General features: G+C 53.5%; 5 protein-coding genes across 5 annotated transcripts in view; 3 read left to right on the top strand and 2 right to left on the bottom strand.

Annotated features, from left to right (window-relative positions):
- Positions 1 to 713: 713 nt before the first annotated feature.
- On the top strand, positions 714 to 7,121 carry PHACADRAFT_247665 (uncharacterized protein). Its single transcript, XM_007390574.1, has 22 exons — positions 714 to 828; positions 880 to 1,561; positions 1,611 to 1,715; positions 1,768 to 2,003; positions 2,061 to 2,228; positions 2,284 to 2,481; positions 2,539 to 2,712; positions 2,770 to 2,931; positions 2,981 to 3,594; positions 3,648 to 3,978; positions 4,029 to 4,722; positions 4,781 to 4,991; positions 5,046 to 5,144; positions 5,193 to 5,453; positions 5,505 to 5,648; positions 5,697 to 5,771; positions 5,821 to 6,083; positions 6,132 to 6,203; positions 6,256 to 6,372; positions 6,421 to 6,557; positions 6,614 to 6,658; positions 6,708 to 7,121. Exons 2-11 carry the CDS (start codon positions 985 to 987, stop codon positions 4,485 to 4,487), a joined length of 3,024 nt encoding a protein of 1,007 aa, XP_007390636.1. The 5' UTR covers positions 714 to 828; positions 880 to 984; the 3' UTR covers positions 4,488 to 4,722; positions 4,781 to 4,991; positions 5,046 to 5,144; positions 5,193 to 5,453; positions 5,505 to 5,648; positions 5,697 to 5,771; positions 5,821 to 6,083; positions 6,132 to 6,203; positions 6,256 to 6,372; positions 6,421 to 6,557; positions 6,614 to 6,658; positions 6,708 to 7,121.
- Positions 7,122 to 9,096: 1,975 nt separating this feature from the next.
- On the top strand, positions 9,097 to 9,448 carry PHACADRAFT_247664 (uncharacterized protein). Its single transcript, XM_007390573.1, has one exon. The coding sequence runs from the start codon at positions 9,137 to 9,139 to the stop codon at positions 9,392 to 9,394; it is 258 nt and encodes an 85-aa protein (XP_007390635.1). The 5' UTR covers positions 9,097 to 9,136; the 3' UTR covers positions 9,395 to 9,448.
- A 755-nt stretch (positions 9,449 to 10,203) lies between these two features.
- PHACADRAFT_168627 (uncharacterized protein) lies at positions 10,204 to 15,082 on the bottom strand. The gene is made up of 2 exons (XM_007390572.1): positions 14,950 to 15,082; positions 10,204 to 14,899 (listed from the first exon to the last, which is right to left on the bottom strand). Exon 2 carries the CDS (start codon positions 14,858 to 14,860, stop codon positions 12,311 to 12,313), a length of 2,550 nt encoding a protein of 849 aa, XP_007390634.1. The 5' UTR covers positions 14,861 to 14,899; positions 14,950 to 15,082; the 3' UTR covers positions 10,204 to 12,310.
- Positions 15,083 to 16,407: 1,325 nt separating this feature from the next.
- PHACADRAFT_180351 (uncharacterized protein) lies at positions 16,408 to 18,638 on the top strand. The gene is made up of 3 exons (XM_007390571.1): positions 16,408 to 16,906; positions 16,959 to 17,381; positions 17,431 to 18,638. Exons 1-3 carry the CDS (start codon positions 16,680 to 16,682, stop codon positions 18,425 to 18,427), a joined length of 1,647 nt encoding a protein of 548 aa, XP_007390633.1. The 5' UTR covers positions 16,408 to 16,679; the 3' UTR covers positions 18,428 to 18,638.
- Positions 18,639 to 18,707: 69 nt separating this feature from the next.
- PHACADRAFT_247656 (uncharacterized protein) overlaps positions 18,708 to 20,587 on the bottom strand; it is a 4,986-nt gene continuing 3,106 nt past the window's right edge. The window contains exons 4-7 of the mRNA XM_007390570.1: positions 19,440 to 19,645; positions 19,142 to 19,382; positions 18,833 to 19,092; positions 18,708 to 18,766 (exon numbers count right to left, since the gene is read on the bottom strand). The gene's annotated coding sequence lies outside the window, so the exon portion shown is untranslated. The remainder of the gene's footprint in view (positions 18,767 to 18,832; positions 19,093 to 19,141; positions 19,383 to 19,439; positions 19,646 to 20,587) is intronic.

The following is a 20,587-nucleotide window of genomic DNA, read 5'->3' as shown; positions in this document are numbered from 1 at the left end:
GCAATATAACAGCTGCAATACTATATGAAACATACTGGTGAGTTCGCATGCTCGTATGCCTTTGCTGCACCGGCGCTCAGGTTGGCTATCCACTTGTCTAGCGAAGCGGCATCCTCCTTTGTAACATTGGATACCCATACACCAAGGACGGCCATCACAGCGCATATATACTTTCCACGTTCCCTTACAGGTGCAAACCCATGCTGAACCTGTGTGCCGAATCCGAACGCACACTGATTGCATGGCGAGGTTGAGATAGCGCACTCGGCACGGCGGATGTATTCTGCCATTATCGAGCGGACGTCCGCACGGCGTCGGCCAAAAGCCGTATTTGGTGTGTTGTCGTCGGTCTGCATCACTTTGCCGACCCCCGGAGTTTCTCACACTTTCTCACCGGGTCAAATACCCCCTCGAGTTTCTCACCGTTATAAACACGTTATTGACCGTGCGAAAAACACTATGTTTATAACACATGCCTTCCTCACCGTACACTAAGGCCGAAGTCTGAAAGTTTAGGCGCCTACATGTGATCGTCCAACATTGGGCGCTTCTAGTGGTGATGTAGGACTTGCCGGCGGACACGCTGCGCGCACAACCACGCTGCGTTCACCAACGACGACGGCAAGGACAAGTCATGTTGGACGACTGTGAGTGAATTTATGCTCATAAGTATCCAATCTAAAGGAAATCCTTGCAGACGTCGAGCATACTTCCGCACCTCAAGGAGGTTATGCGCCTGGAGCGCTGTCAATGCCCGAGGTACATTATGAGGGTTTCGAGAACTCACCGTATGAAGTGGAGAGCGCGGCAGATGAATATGCACCACCCGTACGCCACATGTACATTTCATATACTTATGTCTCACTCAACCCGTCCCAGGGGACAGATACGGAGCCAGTGCAACCAATTTTCGAACTAGGCCAAGTACAATACACCCTCCCCGCACGGCTGCTGTCCCTCGTCGTATCTTCAGATGTTCTTGTCATGGGTCTCGCAAATAACACTCTGGTGCTAATAGAGCTTTCGCGGGACGATCAAGTGGTACAAATCCAAATCCCCCGGAAGCAGAATGAGTTCAGCATCCATAAACACTTCCTGGATCCCTCCGGCAGGCACCTCATCATTACGTCCGTGCAAGGCGAAAACTGGTACCTTTACCGTGGATGGAAGAAGCCGCGACAGCTCAAGAGCTTCAAAATGGTCATTGAAAGCATCGCGTGGAACAAGTCCGCGCTGCTGAGCTCAACGCATTCGACCTCCACCCGTGAGATCCTAATTGGGGCTCGCAACGGGACAATATACGAGGCCGTCTTGGATGCGCAGGACGACTTCTTCAAGTCTCAAGAGCGGTACCTTCAGGCTGTCTTCACGCTTCCTGAGAGGCACCCTGTCACCGGCATCAGCTTCGACTTCTTTCCGCCCATGGACCAGCGAAAAGCGCTGATACTGGTCACCACTGCTACACGAATATATCAGTTTGTTGGCATGCCGGAAAGACGGTCTGATGAGGGTGGCCGCTTATTCTCTAGGCTATTCGCCCAGTACAGCGAGAATGCACCAAGTACGTCCTACACAGATCAACAGTCCTTCCTGTGCCTGACTTGTGCAAGACATTAAGGAGCTCGCTGGTGACACGGAGCATTCTGAACTACACCTATTGAACCCTAAAGCCGACCAAGCCCTGTCATTGCCGCGTACTCTCGCGTGGATGACTTGTACGAAGCTCTACTCCTCGTTATTGGACTGGTTACTAATATACATATTCAGCTAACGGGGTCTTCCACGGCTCCCTCAACTTCGAGTCATCCTCGGACGACTTCATTGACGGTGCACAGCTGCTTCCTTATCCTCAGCTTTCCGGCTCTCCTGCGCGCGCGGGACCTCCAGAGGTGCCGCTGTCGATGGCCTTCACCGAGTTCCACTTTGTCCTGTTATATAAGGATCGCGTGCTCGGTGTCTCAGCGCTGAACGAGCAGTTAACGTACGAAGACATCCTCCCATTGGTGACGATGGTCCGACTTTTTTTGCATGACTCTGGATCTGACGAATGGCTGCTCTAGAAAGCCAACGAAGTGGTAATGGGTATCACTGTCGACCAAATACGCAAGACGTACTGGATCTATACCGATCAGGCTATATACGAGCTTGGGATAAAGAACGAGGACCGGGACGTCTGGAAACTCAATCTAGAGAAAGGCAGATACGACATAGCTCTGCAATATGCCAAGGTGAATCGCTTAACCCCTGCTGTGCCGACTTCCCGCTTACTGGCTGAGGCCCTAGACCGCAAAGCAACGAGATGCCGTCATGTGTTCCCAGGCAGACGCTTTTTTCGCAGGAGGCCGCTACTTGCAGGCTGCGCACGCATATGCGCAATGTTCTGTCACATTCGAAGAGGCATCTTTGAGATTTCTTGATGTCGGAGAGCGAGATGCTCTCCGGTCGTACTTAATTTCGCGACTGGAGAGGACGAAGAAGACGGTGAGTCGAAGTTAGTTGGTGCGCTCGTTAGACTAATATAAGCGAGTGTTCCTATAGGACTTATCACAGCGGATGATGCTTGCTACATGGCTAGTGGAGTTTTACCTCAGCAGGTGCAACGAACTAGACGATCTGGTGGCGTCCGAGTCTATTTCTCAAGATGTTGCAAATTTTCAGATGGAGCGGACAATTCTCGAAGATGACCTTCGGCAATTCTTTGAAACATACAAGGTCTGTGTTTCATTATCGCTGCGATTGCCATGCGCTGATGAGCACACATGCGCGCAGAACAACCTGGCACCAGCGGTTGTGTACGAGCTTATCCAGGGACACGGGCGAACCGACTTTTATCTCCACTACGCAACAGTTATCGGTGACTACACGCGAGTAATCGAGCATTGGATAATGGAGGAAGAGTGGCTCAAGGCCATTGATGCTCTGAACCGACAGGTAAAGGTTGTATGTACGACTGTCGTGATTCAGCTAACGATTCAGTTAGCCCGACCTCGGACTGTATTATCGCTTCGCGCCTACGCTAATGCGACAGGTCCCTAAGGAGACAGTAGATTCGTGGCTGCGTCGACGTGATCTCGATCCGCTTCGACTCGTCCCTGCGTTGCTCTGCCTCCAACATATGCCTCGAGATCCCTTGTCTCCCAACCAAGCCGTGCGCTACCTCAACCATCTCATCTTCGAACAGGGCAATACCTCTTCCGTCATTCACAATCTCATCATCACATTCTACGCCGCGAAGCCGACATTGGCCTCTGGTGATAGTCATTTACCAACCACAACCGTGGCGCCAGAAGACGACGGTCCATTACTTCGTTTTCTGTCATCCGCACCGTCAGATCCTCTCACCCGCAAACCATACTACGACCTGGACTACGCTCTACGCCTATGCAAACAGACAAACCGCACACAGCCCTGCGTGCATATATATTCTCAGATGGGCCTCTGGGAGAGCAGTGTTGATCTGGCCCTTGAGAAGGACGACCTCGAGCTTGCCACAATCAATGCCGACATGCCGCCAGAAGAGGATCGTCAGCTGCGTAAGAGGTTATGGCTGAAGATTGCGAAGTACGTTGTGCAACAGAAGCAAGATATCAAGCTGTGAGTATTTCAGATTGTCTTACTGCCTCCAGTGCTGACTTCTTGCTATTCAGTGCCATGCGCTTCCTCGACAATACTGACCTGCTCAAGATCGAGGACATTCTACCGTTCTTCCCTGACTTTGTGGTCATAGATGATTTCAAGGAGGAGATCTGTACCGCTTTGGAGGGCTACTCTACGCACATCGACTCATTGAAGGCGGAAATGGACGACGTCACCAAGAATGCCGAAGCTATCAAACGAGATATTACGGCTTTGGAGAAGCGGTTCATCACCATCGACGCGGGCGAGCGGTGTTCACATTGCGATCAGCCACTCCTTACTAGACAGTTCTACGTCTTTCCGTGCCAACACACCTTCCATGCGGACTGCCTCATCGGTCTTGTAAGTTTGCGTCTCTCTCTGTTTATCGCGATATCTTCACCCTCGTGTAGACGAAGGAATACCTTCCGGCGCCGGCACTACGGAAGATCCTGGCTTTACAGAACGAGCTCATGAAGACTTCGAGCGATCGCCTCAATGCTCCGCGGCCACCATCACACCAGCGCACGCTTCTGTCGGCTAACTTCGGTGTCCCTGCGCCCCCGCAAAATGGAGTCCGACCAGGGAACTCTCTGGGCAAGAACCTGCTATCGGCAGGAGACCGGCTGCGCGATCTCATCGTGCCAGATGCACTTGTAAGCGTCGTCACTGCGCCCGTAGGATGGATCCCCGGTCTCGGCGGCGGCGGTCGACGCAACGCCGAAGACAAGGAGAAAAATACAGAGAAGCTACGAAGGGAGCTCGAGGATATACTCGTGGGTAGCTGCCCCTTGTGCGAGAGCGTTGTGGCTGGTCTAGACAAGCCTTTTGTGAGAGAAGGGGAGCTCGATACGAGCTGGGCACTGCAGTAGTCTCTCTGTTTGGATTTGCTGAAACATACCCATCATTGCATCTACATTAGTGAGTGGAGGATACATTATGCAAACGATGCAGTACTAGTAGCTGTTGCTAAATCTCGGCCGTTGGAACGGTGTCCAGTGAGTGCGAATGGGATGAGGGCACATGGTAGCTAGCGGTTGACAGAGTATCACAGCCAGTAAGGAACTCGTGCCAAGTGTGCTCCGACGTAGGATCCTCGCATGTAATCTTGTTTATGCGAAGGTTAGGTTATACTCTCTGAGCGTCATGAACGTGCACAACATACCTCACAAGCAGTGGTCCTTTGACCACTCTCTAGATCTAGTCTACTCTCGCTGACGACGTTAAGTGGCGCATTCGAATCTCCTTCCTGGCGCATGAGTTGTTCGACGCTTTGCCGAACAGTAACGCTGGTGTGCAGAATATACGTTTCTCCATCGGCCTGCAGGGTCAGAGGAGGATCTGGCTGAGCGGTAACCTTGCCTGTGTTGTTCAAGCTATAACAGCGAGCTGATCAGTGGAAGAAAAGAAAAGAAGACTGCTTAACATACAATTTTGTTAGGGCGCTTATGTATTCTCTCAACTCCGCTGGCTGAGACTCTTCAGGCAGGGATCCTGTTTCGAGCCCAGACAAGCGAATGTCCATAGCCCTACATTGATTTAGTGGATGCTTGTCCGGCAAAGACAGAACACATTACCTGTCCGGCATCATCACGTTCAGCCGGCTCTCGGTTCCTTGTTGGCACCGAGGTTCAATAGTCAATGAAGTGAGAGCATCGACGTGCTCGACGGCTTGCTTCGGTTGCGCCAGCAGCATCTCAAACACGATGATCTTCCTGCGGAGTAATTCGCTGACGTTGTCAGACGAACTGCTCGAGGGGAGAGCCTTGTAGATTAGCCGATGCACAAGCCTTTGCCTTTGCTCGGGCAAAGGTGAATACACGAGCGAAGGAGGGAGCCTAAAAATGCGGTCAGTTGTCATTACAAATGATTAGTTCATGTATACTCACCCAGATACGAATGATGAGCGGACATCATTGCTACGCTCGGATACCCACTTAAGGACTTTTGCAAACGGATGAGACCCTCGCAAAGGTGGCGTCAAAGTGGCATGCTGCGCTTTTGCCCTGGTGTTGAATAATATATGACCGGTACTTCGACGGGTAAGCCTATATATCCCAGTGAATAGCGTGACGACTCACGATGCCTTGATAGTCCTACGACGGCCATGCACAGGCTCGGACGTAAAAAGTGCGTTTCGCAAATCAAGTGGCTCGCTGAAGAGGTATTAGCCTTACGCATGAGCAGCCAAAAATATCAACACACCCTGTGACGGTCAGAAGCATTCCTTCGCCACCAGCGAGACCCCCAGTCCTCTCAAGATCCTCTCTTTTAGACTGGCTAAGCCATTCTCCGACTCGTCTAGTACGAAACGCGCCTGCAGTGTTCATGTACCATGGAAGCGCGCGAGGCGAGAGGAATGGGTATAGTGCGTAAGAGTATGGCGACATGACCTCGGGTATTTCTGAGGCGAAAGGTATATCGGCAGGCAAATACGACACCAGTGGCGTTTGGGAAACAGGAACCATCTACAGAACAATGAGCACGATTTCTAAACCACATGATGTTTTACGTACCTCGCCCGATGCTCTACTGGCTAGTCTCTTAGCACTGCCCAGACTATGTTTATTTTTCGCACATATCCTGACCTGGCGAGACACTAAGCTTCGATGTTGAGGATAAAATGATGAAAGACCTCACGAGTCCTTTGTCACCTATGTTTTCCATATAGGCGTTGGCAAGGCGAGATATCCGTTGGACCAAGTCAGGTCGTATAGCGGTTCGTGTAGGAAGCTGCACGGTGTCTTCCACAATATTCTGGCTAGTCGTAAGACCGCAGCACGGGGAAAAATAGCTTGTACGCACCTTAACTAAAGACTTCAGCTCCTCCTCCAGTCGTCGTAGGCGACCGCGTATGCCTTCGATGCGCAACGCTAGTGGTTGAGGAATGAGGGATATGTGGACATTATACTTCATGGACAGCCGCAACAAATCGACACCATCTGATCAAAGCCGCGCGTGAATAGTGCAGCACCAGCAAGGTCACAGATTTACTGACCTTTGCCCATGATTACGAACAGTTGACTTGGAGTAACAGGGAACGCTGAAGGACAATGAGCTAGCGTGAGCGGACGACAGCAGATGACACATACACTCCGTTAATACTTCCGTTCTGTCCCTTTTCTCCTTTTGAACCTCCACCAAACTCGGCCAACCCCATCGTTCCTCAATGATAGCCTCGGCATAGTCGATTTTCTTCCGTGTTTGGCCCTTCCAGTTGTGGTTCAATCCGCATAGTTGAACGAACTTTTGGAGCTGCGCTTTACTGAAGGAGCGACACACAGTATCAGCAAGCTCGTTGTACTTCTCGACGTATGCGTCAGATAGCTTGGCGGGATAGCGTCGAGGGCGACATTTGTCTAGGTCTTCGAGTGTGGGTTCGAGACCCTCGCTTTGCAGACGCGCGAGGTACCTGTCTACGCCAGTAGGTTCCATTGGGTCCTTTGAGCTGGAGGACGCGTCTTCGCTCGTTGTTATATTGGCGGATTTGAGCTTGCGCCTTCGAGGTTTGCTGTCTTGAGGACCGGAAGTGGTGTCGACAACTGTCTGCGAAGTGGTCGACCGGTCATGTTCGAACTCCGGGCGTCGTTGCAGAGCAGGCAGGGCGGAGTATAAGCGTCGAGGCGAGGAGCATATGCAAGCGGCAGCCCGTCTAGCAGCAGGTAACTGTCGAAATATACTGGCGGACATTCGAATTCCACCAAGTGCAGAGCGCGAAGGACGACACGGCAGAATAGACGCCAGGCGAGAAATCGTCGTGTCACGTGCCTTATGGCGTCTACCACACCTTTGTGGCGTCGACACCAATATTCCTTATGCCCAAACGAGCCTACCTGCGCTCGCGAAACTCTGGCGCGGTCATGTAATACATCTACGTGTAGACGACCCATCTGGCATTCGCCCAATTCCACATACTGAAAGCAGCTTGGTCTACCTCCACTTCAGCTGCCATCATCGATTTTGTGAGTAATACCGAGCTTGGGTCAACCAGCGCGAAACAGTGATTTGGGGTATGCCTTTATGTATCGATAGGAATATTAACTGGCGAGGTGCGTCTCCCACCTTCATCACGAATCCTTCACTAACCAGTTTGCGCTTTCGACTTAAAGCTGCGTGTAGAATATCCTGCGCTTCCTTGAAGCCCTACAGGACGCGTTGACCAATCCCCCCGACTCGAGTGCGTTCAAGGCCATCCTTGAAGTCGGCTTAGGAAATGACACAGAAGCAGAGACCTGTCTACTCGCGATTGCGCTGCGAGCACGCTCGAGAAATTGTTGCGTCTCCGCATGCAATATTATGGCGAAGCCTCTGACGATGTCTATGACAGCATCTTTTCTCAGTAGAATGCCGATAACTGAATCCAGAACGCGCTAGTATGGTTATCGTTACCACTTAAAAGCCTGGTGACGGCTATGTAAACGATATCCGCTTCCGACATGAGATCGTACACTACGGATCTTCCGCATCCGTTTGTGCCATTGGTTGTTCAGCCCGCCCCATCGTCCATTGCTGACGATCAGTTCATGCCGAAGTCCCAGTCGAACGTCTTTGGTTGGCGAGTGGTCGAACAACACAGCCATCTGCAATACAAGGAAGCCGAACGCTTATTCAACGGGAAACCATCTATCATCAGTGACAGGGGACTGGATTTTCAAGGGCCTCGTTCACAGCGTTCTATGTGGCCAGAGCTCCAGTAATCTTTGTGGTCCTCTGCTCACTATGAAGAGGGAGGAAAGTCGTGCAACCCCAAGATTTGTCACTCGACAGAATGGCAGCTCAGCTCGGCGCCTGCCTCTTCGCTAAAAGTGACAGCCGTATATTATGACCTGTGGCGAAGAATCGTTTGCGTCCGCACTTATCCACAACACCGAGGACCAGTTTTGTTTACTCGAAACTGCGAACAGCCCGGTCTTTGGCTCTTTCTTTTGTAGAGCTGAAGACGGATCCGGCCACCGCTATTGTACGGATCTTCCGAATAACGATCGTCAGGGAGCATAGTGACTCACCGCGCGGACACTCGGAACATCGGCCTGAAAAACAGAAAAACACAGCTGAGTGTCGAATGAAATTATGTCCTCGTCTACCCCGAATCAGATCAGAAGGTCTCTTAGAACATGCCTGAGGGATGGCAAGCGCATGAGAGAAACGGCTTCTGCCAGTTTATCATCTTTCCAGTATGTTTTGAAGAGTGTTGATGTTGTCATACGAGAGCTCATAGCTGTTGTCAGTATATCTCCGATTTGTGCTGGCTTCTCGCCTGCCTCCGTATATCGCACGATGTTACTTCATGTCTCTCTACCGGCTTGTCTGGCCACTACAATCCACCGCTGCTTCGAAGGCCCCGGGGCCGACTCTATGGGCGTAGCCGATGCTATGGAGGCCCGTGACGGCCTCTTACTTGCGATGCTAGCGCGAGTGGCTTACGCGGACACTGAACGTGACGACGAAGTTCAAGTTCGCTATAAATTGGCGATAAGGTCCTCGGTTCCACGTTTCAAAATTTCACCACTGGCGTGACTACATGCAGCAGCGGGCCGACAATCGCATCGCCAAATTTATGGCACGCTACGACGCCCTCTATGCTATTATTAAGGCCTGGCCAGATACCTTATTCTATACACTTGGCCTTCCTCAATCCTCCTTCCATGCCTCATTGCTCCTCCTCGTCAATTCGAACGGTTCGCTGACCGCATCCTCGATCGGCGCAAACACGGTCGCGGTTACTAACATCTCGTGCGCTGATGCGGCTATGGCCCCGAGCACGACGAGTGGCTGCTAGGCTCCGAGGTCGCTGACCTTGCAGTGCTTGATAACTTCCTTCTCACGCTCGACGAGCCCGTCGAACCTCGCAGTCTCGCCACCTCACAAGGAATAGTCAATTTCTTCTAGGACGGAAAGGATTGTAACATCGCCGAGGTTCGTTTTTCCCGAATTTATAGTGCTACCTACAGAGGGTAATGTACACACATCACCGAGGTTACACTGCAGCGGCCATCTATAGGGACTTACTGCACGGTCACTTTCGTACCACTAACTTTCCAGCACACGCCTCTGGCGCACAATCTCGCGCTTACTTTTACTTCTTGAGCTCAGCCCCGACGCCTTCCTCATTTGTTCAGGATAACCTCGCTTTCTGCGAGGGTTGATTTCTCGTAGTACATAAACCTTGCCCTTCGAGCTCGGTCTCTCCAGCTTCCCGCTTTGGCTTGAACGTAATTACTTGTTCTCTTAATCATCTGTGCTTGTAGATTCTGTACTTACCAGCTTCTTATCTTGTCTTGAAGCTTACTGCAATATATCTCGTGCCATCTCCGTTCTGAGTAAGCTCACCGCCGCAACGAGCTTTCAACGACGTCAAATTTTTTCCTTTGCTTGCACGGTGGATCAATTGTAGTGTTGTTAGCTTCACGGAGAGCAGTGAACCAGAGTTGTCGCTTGGTATTGTGTGTCTAGTGAGCGCTGCTGTTGCACATGTAATTACAGGGCTTTTCAGAAAATTGAATGTCACAGGAGCGCAAGCGCGCGCTTGGGCGTGGGCGTGATCTGACTCGTCGGCAAATACCGGATGAGATATAATGAGGAGATTGCGCGATATCTTATCAGTTAACACCCTCACCCGCATCGCGAGGGTCTCGTACTTAACCCCGTCTGCCATCGCCCTGGGCTTCCTGTTGGACAGACTATCCTCCGCCATCGCCGTCATTGCCAATATCGTTTTCCGCGATGAGCGCAGGGGTTGGCGTCCCTGCAGTGTCATCATCCACCATGCTTTGGGCGACCCGTACGTCGCTCCTCTCATTCTCCCCGCTGCTTGTGCACTGACTTTAATATCAATCCCCCTCTAGCATCCAAGGAATGGGTCATCCCTGCCAAACCTAAACCGGGCCGCAAGCCCAAGAACGACTCACCTCTATCTTCCGCAGATGACCCTGAGGTAGATTCACTGGAACATATTCCTGCTTGCGTGCTTATATTGTCCCGTAATGCTTTCCAGGTCGACGCGAAGGGCCGTCGCGTGCAGAACCGGTGTGTTCTGATAATAAACGCGCTTTGATCTTGCTCACTCGGGTCCTCAGAGCCGCACAGCGCGCATTCCGTGAGCGCAAGCAGAGCCAGCTCGCCGAGCTGCAGCTCAAAGTCCAGCAGTACGAACAGGGTGAAATAGAGAGGAATGTTGCCCTGCAGAACGTTGCTAAGCGCCTCAAAGAAGAGAACGAGAAGCTTCGCAAGGAGAATAATCTCCTCCAGGAGAAGCTCGCCGCTTGCGAACAAGAGCGGGATACTCTCCGCGAAGCGTCCCGCAAGCGATGGCGCGATGAGGTCCCGCTATTCACCAGCGACAGTCTTATAACTGCGCCTCAGCCAAAGAGACATAAAACGTCGACAGATTCTTTCGACGCATTCAGGCGTACGCCCTCCACCCCGACTCTTTACGCGTCTTCTCCGTCTTCCATCGCCTCCTCTCCATCGTCATTTGAACACAGTAGCTTCTCTCCCGTGCCCTCCCTTTCCCCGTCGAGAGACGTCCCCGTATTCGGGCAGCCCAATACTCTTGGCAATCTCTTCGATTTCATCTCCTCGGGGAAGACAAACGTGTTTGAGTCGGGAGGCGGCCTCGATACTTTCAACTGTGGCTTTTGCACGGACAGCACGCCGTGCGTTTGCCGAGAGCTAGCCATGCAAAGTGCTGCCGAGCAACGCTACTCTAAGCCGTTAAAAGTGGAGCACACTGAGAGAAGGCCCGTTTCCCTGCGAACAGACCTACAGCTCGCCGCTCCCCAGTCTCAGCCATTGCCCGAGCCTGAGCAGACGTCCATCCTAGACAATCTTCCTGCTTACCAACCCCCTGTTCCTCTTCGGCGCCGTTCTGCTGCGAAGCCGGCTGGCAACTTCATTTTCCCTGTGTCCTGCCCGTCCTCCACCGTGGCACCTACTTGTACCGGTGACCCTTCCAACTGTCCCGCGTGTGCCGACGACGACTTTGGCAAAGCTTTCTGCTCTGCGATAAGCAAGTCTGTCGCCTCCAACACGCCTTGTAGCGACTGTCCCTCTCGTGCCGGCAGTGGCGGATGTGGCTCGTCGGCTGGCAGCGGCTGTTGTGGGAATCCAACAAGCTGTGGTCGCGGCCGTGGCCGTGAGAGCGGTCTTCCTGTGGCGGCGGCCAGTGATGCTCCTTCTCAGCCGTCAGCTGCTCCTCCGGTCGCGGCGAGCGATACCGTCTCATGCGACGACGCGTGGCGTCAAATCAAGTCACACCCCAACGTCAGCTTTGCGGACCTCGACCTCCTCGCAGACGTTGTAGCTCGACGATTCAAGTGTAGCGGGCCTCGTGTGGAGATTTTCCCAGCGCCAGGCACTGTCACTCCGGAGCGAGGCATCTCCCCTCCCACAGTCCCACCTGCAACAGCGCACACAGCGACCACGTCAGCTTCACCTACTGATGCTCGCTTGTGCGGACCCGACCGCGACCGGCTCTCGCCGTCGCTGCAGCTTGTTCCACAGGAGGTGCTCGTTGAATGCGGCAGGCAGCGGGTTAGACAAGTTAACGCCGACGGTGTGCGGGATGCGCTGCGGCTTCTGGATCTGAAGTTTTCCCTATCATGAACGAGACGGCATGACGGCTTGAGCTGGTATATCTAAGATGGCCTACTTTACCGCCGATATGTCCACTTGAGACAGACAAGGAAAAGGCTTATTACTGTAATGTAGCTCGTTTATTATGAGATACGACGCTTGATACAACCCGGATGTGCCGCGTCCTCTCCTGTATCCCTCGACGTGCTCCAAAACGTCTACTTCCAAAGTTCTGCATGATCCTTTTGAGCTTGAAACGAAGTACACGCCGTGATCGACGGTTGAACGGCACGATGCCTTGCGGTGCGAGGTTCCTAAAGGCGACAGCGAGTGTGCGCAAATTCGCGTCGTGCAGCTCGGGAGGAAACGGCGCAAAGCGTTCCCAGGACTGTATGAGAATTCTCCGCGCAGCCGAGAATGCTCGCACGGCGAAGTAGGCACTGGCAAGAGCGTCCACGGCGGCAACGTCTGGCTGGACGCCCTCCTTAAGCATAAGATGGAAAATCCGAGCGGCCTCCTTCGGCTGCCGGAGACGAGCGTAGCCGTGCATAAGGATAGTGTACAGCACGGCATCCGTACCATAGCCCGCATCCTTGGCGCGCCAAAGCACCTTCTCCGCCGTGCGCACGTCTCCAGACAGGGCATATCCCTGCATGATAGTAGCGAAGTGATATTCGTTCGCATGCATGCCACGGGCCAGCATAACACTAAGAGCTGTTCGAGCGCGAGCCATGTTGCGTTTGACGAGGGCTTCGTGGCGTAAGACTAGGTGGACGGTCGCGCGGTCGGGTCTGACATCGCGATCCATGAGAGACTGCAATAGACGTCGAGTAATTCCACGGTATGAAGGCTTTCCTTGCAGCACGGCCATTGCCATACGTTCCAACATGCCCGGTGCTGGACCCATGTCGAGATGGGACGTAGAGAAATCATCAGAGGGGGGATCTTTGTTTGCCACTGCGGCGATAGCGGCCCAACCACGAGGATATTGTAACGCCAGTCGCTTGCCGATAATAGCACGGAGGAGAATGTGAACATGTCGCAGAGTAGGCTGAACACGTCTGGGAACCACCATCAAAGCGTTCTTGAGCTGTTTCGGAGAGACCTTCTCTTGGAAGGTAAGGTAGGACATGAGAATCTCTACAGTCTCTTCGTTGGGTTCCAGTCCGAATACAAGCATGAGGTGGGTAACGGCTCTCATCCCGGGCAATCCCCGAGTACCCAGGACACCAGTGAGTAGAGCATTCAGGATGCGGATGCTCACATCGACATCCGTGAGTGCAAGGGCCGGCCCGCCTGAGTTATCGTTTTTCAATCCAAGGGTCCTCAGCAGCGATAGAGCGGCGGGTATGTCATTGCATATTGTGGCGGTGATTCGTAATGCGACCGAGACCTCGCCTACAGCGCAGTAAACACGAATCAGGGCAGCGATGTACGCGTCGTCCGCGCGAACGCCGAAATGATCCATACGCTCGACCATTTCCAGAGCTAGGGGGAGATCGCGCATACGTGCCGCATAATTCGTCAACATGGTGAAAGTAGCAATATCAGGAGCGAGGGTGGGATGTCGCTTGGACGCAATAGGGCCGGGACAAGTGGCCTCGGATCTATCACCGCCAGGGAAGTGAGTTGACGGATTGTCGAAGAAAGACAGATATTTGAGGGCACTCTGAATATCGCGAGAATCGAGAGATAGTTGAATTAGGCTGTTGACAACCGCTGTTGCGTTTCGTTCCCCGAGCTCTTGCAGTGATCCTAGAGCCTGCCCTTGTACGAGACTGTCGCGACCCAAAGAACGATACGAAGACACAAGTAGAGCATGCGTCGACGCGTCCATAGGGAAGCCCGCATCCTCCATCCAGCCTAGGCACTCCTTTACCTTTGCCAGGTCGCGGTTGCGGAGGTGGCCCGAGACCAGTGTGTGATAGGTCCTGCGATTGGGTAATATCTTTTCTTCTTCGAACTCTTCTAGGACATGGTCCAGCAAGCCAAAGTGGGATATCTCCACGAGAGCTCGTGTCCTCCAGTTGAGGAGACGAGCGGTCGTACGTCCGGTCTGACGCCGACCTAGGGCGACCACAGAGGGAATCTCGGCCCACTGCCCGGTCTGAGCCAGCTGATAGGCAACTGCTTCGTAGGCATTTTGCTTGAACTCGCAGCCAAAGTAACGGGCCAACAGAAACACTCGACACGCTCGGCGAGGCACGCCGGTGTTCACCATCAGCACTGCTAGCTGTCGAGCTTTGTCGGGATCTTCGAGGTGAGAAACGGCCTCTGGGTCCCGCGCAAGGGACTTGAGATCTTCGACGGTGCAGTCCGCAGCTCTCCTTCGTCTGAAGAGCGTGTCGACCATCTTCACCAAATCCGCCCGAGGCTGGGGTAGAGACCGCAAGGCATACGCGTGAGGTCTCGCAGGTCCTTTGTTCTCTCCGGCTCCACGGTTGGCATTCCTGCCTAACTCTTTTGGCTTCTTGTACCAAGTGCGTTCCTCGATCAAAATCGTAGGGGTGATGAAGAGTGCGCGAGCCTGTAGGGCAAGCGCTGCCGACATGCATCGTATGCGGAAGGATGTTGGAAAATGGAGAAGAGGATGGAGGAATTGGCCACGTCCTGTGAACTGTAGCGCGGCGCGATGAAGATGCCCGAAAATCTGAGAAACTCTCCAGAGCATGGACAGCCAGGGGAGGACCGCGGTTCAATCGCGCCGAGGCTAAAGGTGGACGTTAAGCCACAGCGGGATAGAACGCATAATTGGCTGACCTTCCACCAGCTAATCAAGCTAAGAATTACTTGCTCTTGAGCACATACGCCCAGCTTAGGTCCGCACAAGAGCACGAAAGGCGAAGTGTACCCCGCTGTCGACGTTGTAGAACAGCGGGTACGACATGCGCCCGAACCCGTAACTTTTTCGCGTCATTTTCGTTAGACATGCCCTGGATATGGAACTCTGATGAGAATTAGGCAGACAAGTCCTAGGAATGGTAATGGGCGCCTGCTCTTCCGGTGTTGAGACGCTCCGAGACGCTTGTCTCTGACGATTTTACGACGCTCGGGTTTGAACAACAGCAATGGCATTGTTGCTAGCTCACTTTACGTGTGTGCGTGCACTGGATCTTGCCCTCGAACAAGCGATGGGTAACGAGGCTGAATGACATCACGCGGGTGTCGACACGGGGTGGACTGTAGCGATGCCGAGGTGCGTCTCCCTGTGTGTCCATGCAGTGTCGAATGCGTTCACCTACCGTGCTCTCCAGCGTAGCCTATCACCAAACGTTGTCTTGGGCGAGGACCCGCACACTTCAAGTGTGTCTGAGCTCTGAAATTCATGACGTCGACGTCGTCATGGCTCACGCCCCGGGACTGGGGAGAATACTCAAGTCTTTGACAACCTCTGTCGTCGGAAAGCTGCGTAGCGTGACGAAATTTAACGCCGAACGACGCTGCATCCGCCCCCGCCTCCTCCGGTGCGGGTGCGCAGGCTGAAACGAGTGCGCTCCCTAGACGATGATTTAGGTACAGTCATGCCACTGCCGCCGATCGCAGCCACCGGCAGTCCGCCTCTGCCGTACACCTATCTCTTGTACTACAACACCAAGCGCGTCTGGTCGACAAGCTCGCAAAGAGTCAGCAGTGCCACCGGTGTGTTGCGCCGACACTGATTCGAATGAAACTAACCCGGTTGGTTGGCAACACACCGGATGAGTTGTCGCACTGTGGGGTACAGACAGTGCATGATACGAAATTGGTGTGTGTGCAGGGATCACAACTTCTTCCGTTGTCTAACTGGAGTTGCCGGGATGGCCGTAAGTGAAAGATGCACGTTAGGTCTAGATTCGAAGGAAGCAGCATTGAGTTGAAGACCGGAGTTATGGATAATGCTGTCGTGCGCTGCACAACGCCGCAGCGAGCGGGCAGGAGAGAGCCTTGTCGGACCAGCTGCGGTGCATGGCCGCGCAGAACGGAGAAAAAGCGTACAGGATTGCACAAAGTGCCTGTTCTCAGGTTAGGTGGAGTCGCCTCGTGTGCGATGGCGTCAAAGGGACGGTACCTACATCAGATGCTTTTTTCTCTAACGTGCAAGGCCTAGCTCATCGTTATGCAAGGTTATCTCCGTCCGAATGCACTGCATTGCACTGACTCATTGACCGCTCCCGCGAGATCATTGGAGGACATCCGAGCCCGTTGCGCTGATCTCTTCGGGAACATGTGCACCTATCTGGGCGATTAGCTACCGCCGCCCTGTCATCCGTCGACTTTTGTCCGATACATGATCCTGTTGGGACCTTTTCACACCAGAGCGTCTCCCTCGGACCGCTCTTTTCTCACTTCGGCATGTAGCGCTGATAGTGAAGGCTATCCAGGTCCATGTTTGAGCTTGACAACCGACGTGACTCGGCAAATGTCCAGCTACTGCTCAAGATGTCATATAAAATCCGTAGCCAGGTCCTCCTCAGATCTCGTCAACCCACCTTCCCCCGCCGCTTCTATCAATGCCGTCCTACAAGACTCACATATCCATACTGCGACAGATAGCTCTCGAGCACCCCGAGTCGCCCGCCTTCCAGGTCCCAGAATACGACGCAAACACCCAGCGGATATTGCAATGGCATCCAATCAGCTACAGCCGCTTCTTTGCTGATGTCGAGCACTTCGCAAGGTATTGGTCAGAGAAGCTGGCTGCGAAGGGCATCCCACCCTCTTCGGTCGTCGGCGTCTGGTACGTCTCTTCCTACCCTTCCATAGCGCTTTATCTTACATTACCTCCGCAGGCTTGGTGGAATGACCTACGTAGACGTCCTCCACATATATTCCATCGTACGAGCAGGATATGTCCCTCAGCTATTCTCTCTTCGGCTACCCAACCCGGACGTCATCTTCGAACTACTCCAAAAATCCAATGGCAAGGCGCTCATCTACGATTTATCCTTCGGCACTATCTCCTCTCACGGCCCGGTGACGGCATGGGCCGCGGTGGACGCGCGCGCTGAAGAGACGCGCTCGGTTGTCCTTCCCCCAGTGGAAGAGGACAAGAACGGCGATGAGATCTTGATGATCTTCCACACATCGGGTTCGACATCGGGGCGGCCGAAGCTGATCCCCTGTAGCTATGCTTGGTGGGATTTCAACATGCTGAAGGCAAAGCGAGCAACAACCCCCCGTAACCCAGCACGGAAGGACGTTACAACATGGATGTAAGTAGTATATACTATCAACAATGTGCCTGGCTAATCTGTTGAACAGGGGAAGCATGTGTCATATTGGCCAAACCATCATGTTCGCAGGTGCTATGCAGCATGCGGCTTGTACCGTCCAGCCGTCATGTCAAGCATTTCCCTCCTCGGAGCTCATGGACATGATTGCCCTCTGCGGTCTCAACCGCATGGTGCAGTTCCCCACCTACCTCGCTATCCATCTCCGGAACTCCCGCAAAGACCCGAAGCTGCTCGCCATGCTCCAGGGTATCGACCAGATCTTCTACTCTGGACTTAAGCTCTCTCAGGAAGATGAAGAGTGGGTCCACCGACACGGTATCAAAATCGTCAACTGCTTCGGCAACACCGAGTGTACAATTATGCTCCTCTCGGATACCGAGTGGAAAGGAATGAACGCTCCTCTGGCTCCGGTGCCGGACACTTCCTATGCGTTCATGCCACTCGCCTCTAGCGAAGAGAAGACTTTCGAGAACGCTAACGCGCGCCTTCTGGAACTCGTCATCCTCTCTTCTTCCCTCGACTGCCCTGACCGCTCGCTATGCGCTGCCGATGGCCATTACCACACCGGCGATCTCTTCCTCGAAGTCGCACCCGGTCGCTACGTTTCGCGCGGGCGGGACGATGATTGGATAAAGTCTGAGAACTCCCTGCGATGCGATACCAAAGCCATCGAAGACAACGTCCGCCAGACCTGTGCTGATCTCATCGAGAACTGCATCGTCGTCGGTAACGGACGGCCATCACCGGCGCTGTTCGTCGAGGTGAAAGCGGGCCTGAATGACGAGAAAGTCAGGAAGGACATCATCCGCCGGACGAGACATTTCCACTCCCGTCGCTACCTTCACGAGCGCATCACATCCACGAATTCGTCATTGTTGTGCCACAGGACACGCTTCCACGCACAGCGTCGAAAGGCAACATCAGGCGCAGAGCTGTTGAGGAGTCCTTCGAGACGCGGCTGGACTGCATCTACGGTGTTGCACACTAATTGCTCTTGCACATACCCTACTCTAATCGGATCTTAATTCTTCGGGTTTCACTGTTGCATTACTAGACTACGCACACGGACTATCTGTAGCATAAGGTTATTCTCTCCACTGCCTTCACTCATCTTTATTATATATATATAATATCTATCTATACTCGGAGTATCCTTACAGTAGATGTAGACTAATCTCCTTGGATGTACGTACTGTACAGCGGCTTGAAAATGGCATTCCCCGGCGCGGCATGGCCATCACATATAATTGTTCCAACAGCTGCGCAGGCGTCTCAGGCGCCAGGCAGGCTTGTCTGCGATCACCGACGACCTTAGCCTTGTTTTTAGTCCCATTCTCAATTCCTCGTCTCAGCCGAATCAAATGGTACGCTTGTTGAGAACGCAGTTCAAGCGCCACAAGCGTGTGCTCATAGTGATATTTGCTGATTAGCCCAAAGCTGCCAGGGCTCGCACGTCCATCCATGCAAAGCCTCTTCGGAGGGCCCAAGCAACGGGCAATGCTTCGGCAATCGAAGACCTGCCCAGCCCGCTGACACCCGAGACGGATATCATGGCTGTACGTACAGATGGCCCCATACAACAGGCCAAGTCGACGACCCCGTAGACAGGACACACAGCCCACGCCAGATGCGACGGCCCTGCCAAAGAAGAAGGAGAAGCAGCTGCTGAAACACGAAAAGTTCGTGGAAAGTGAGCACCCCTTCACTCTGCTTTGGACTCTCTCTTGACCGCGATTCAGGGTTGGAGGCGTCCCGTTCGCCGTATTCCAAATCGCACGAGCGGCGTCTGAAGCGCAAAGCGAGAGAACAGGTCGCAAGCGGGCTGGACGAAATCAAGGCTGCGATCTCGGCCGTAGAGGTGGCGGAGGGCTTTGTTCCCACAGACGGCGAGCAGGCTCCGAAAAAGCCCAAGGCTGCGCCTGGGCAGATTGGCGAGGGCAGGCATGCGCCGCTGTCCAAGGCGCAGCGAAAGAATGCTCTGTAAGCCTTCGTTCTAACTGTTGCACGCACCGCCCACTTCATCTTCCCGTCACGCAGAGCGATGGAACGCATGAGAATCCCCAAAATCCTCTCAGCCCCAGAGTTTTCGTCAAATCCTTTCGAAACAATCCGGAAACACGCCGAGAACACTCTGGTCAAACACGAAGTGCCGAGATAAGATGGAACGGATAGCCACAGCGAGCAGAGCCCCGTCCATCAATGCGCCGGGCGACCATCCCACCAAGGTATTGCCTCTCATCACAAAATTTCGATGCATCACTCGCAGAGGACAACGCTGCATTGCCCCGTTGACATCTAGACTAAATCCTTTCAAGCCATCCAACTACATGCAACTCTAACTCTGCGAGGAGCAGTGTGCCTGTATACATGCTAGAATGCGAAGATGATTATTTACTCTGGTATACAAGAGAGCCCAGGTTGTATGATGGTAGTGTAGCAATGCGAGGGGTTCCGAATGTCGATGCGTACTGTGATCATATCAGTCAATCGTTAACACAACAGGATACAGACCTAGTCGTAATATGCATACGCCATATGAGTGAGAGAACATGGACCGAATCCAACCATGGCACCAGTCCCGATCCCGAGTACATACAACATGATGATTACTTACCCATAGAGCCATAACGAGTCTAGAAGTTAAGAGGGCGAAACCATTAATCTTCATCCTCATGTCTACTCATGCCCGCGCTCCATACCGTACTACCGCTACCGCTGCGGTGAGAGGAGCGTCGGTCCCCACTGCGGCGTACGATCTCCGTGAAGCCGCTGCCGGCTCCCTTCGCCATCTCGGCGCTCAGGTGGCGTTCGTGGGCGTCCAGAGCGGCGAGCGTATTCTCGGCCTCAACTTGTTCGAGGACTTCCTGTGTCAAATGAGGCCCGGTGGACGGGGGGCGGGTATTACCACCCGAAGAGCTGACGGAGGCGGTCTCGGAACGGGTGTTGATAGAGGATGAGCGACGGAAGAAGGAAAAGCGGCTGGGAGCAGGTGCAGCCACGGGTGTTACAGGCGAAGCACTGGCATCTCCAGGCGTGGAGAAGCTCTTCAACATTGGTGGGAGCGGGGACGGAGGCGAAGCTACCTTCTCAATGCCCATAAGCTTCATCGTGGCATTCAACCGCTCGCGCTCCTTGCGGTCCTCCTCATCTTCATGGGTGTCTAGTTTCCGCGCGCTGGTAACAAC

Source organism: Phanerochaete carnosa, assembly GCF_000300595.1.
Source record: "Phanerochaete carnosa HHB-10118-sp unplaced genomic scaffold PHACAscaffold_1, whole genome shotgun sequence".
NCBI lineage: Eukaryota > Fungi > Basidiomycota > Agaricomycetes > Polyporales > Phanerochaetaceae > Phanerochaete > Phanerochaete carnosa.
Note: the sequence above shows the minus strand (reverse complement) of the source record. Positions and strands in the feature narration are given on the sequence as shown.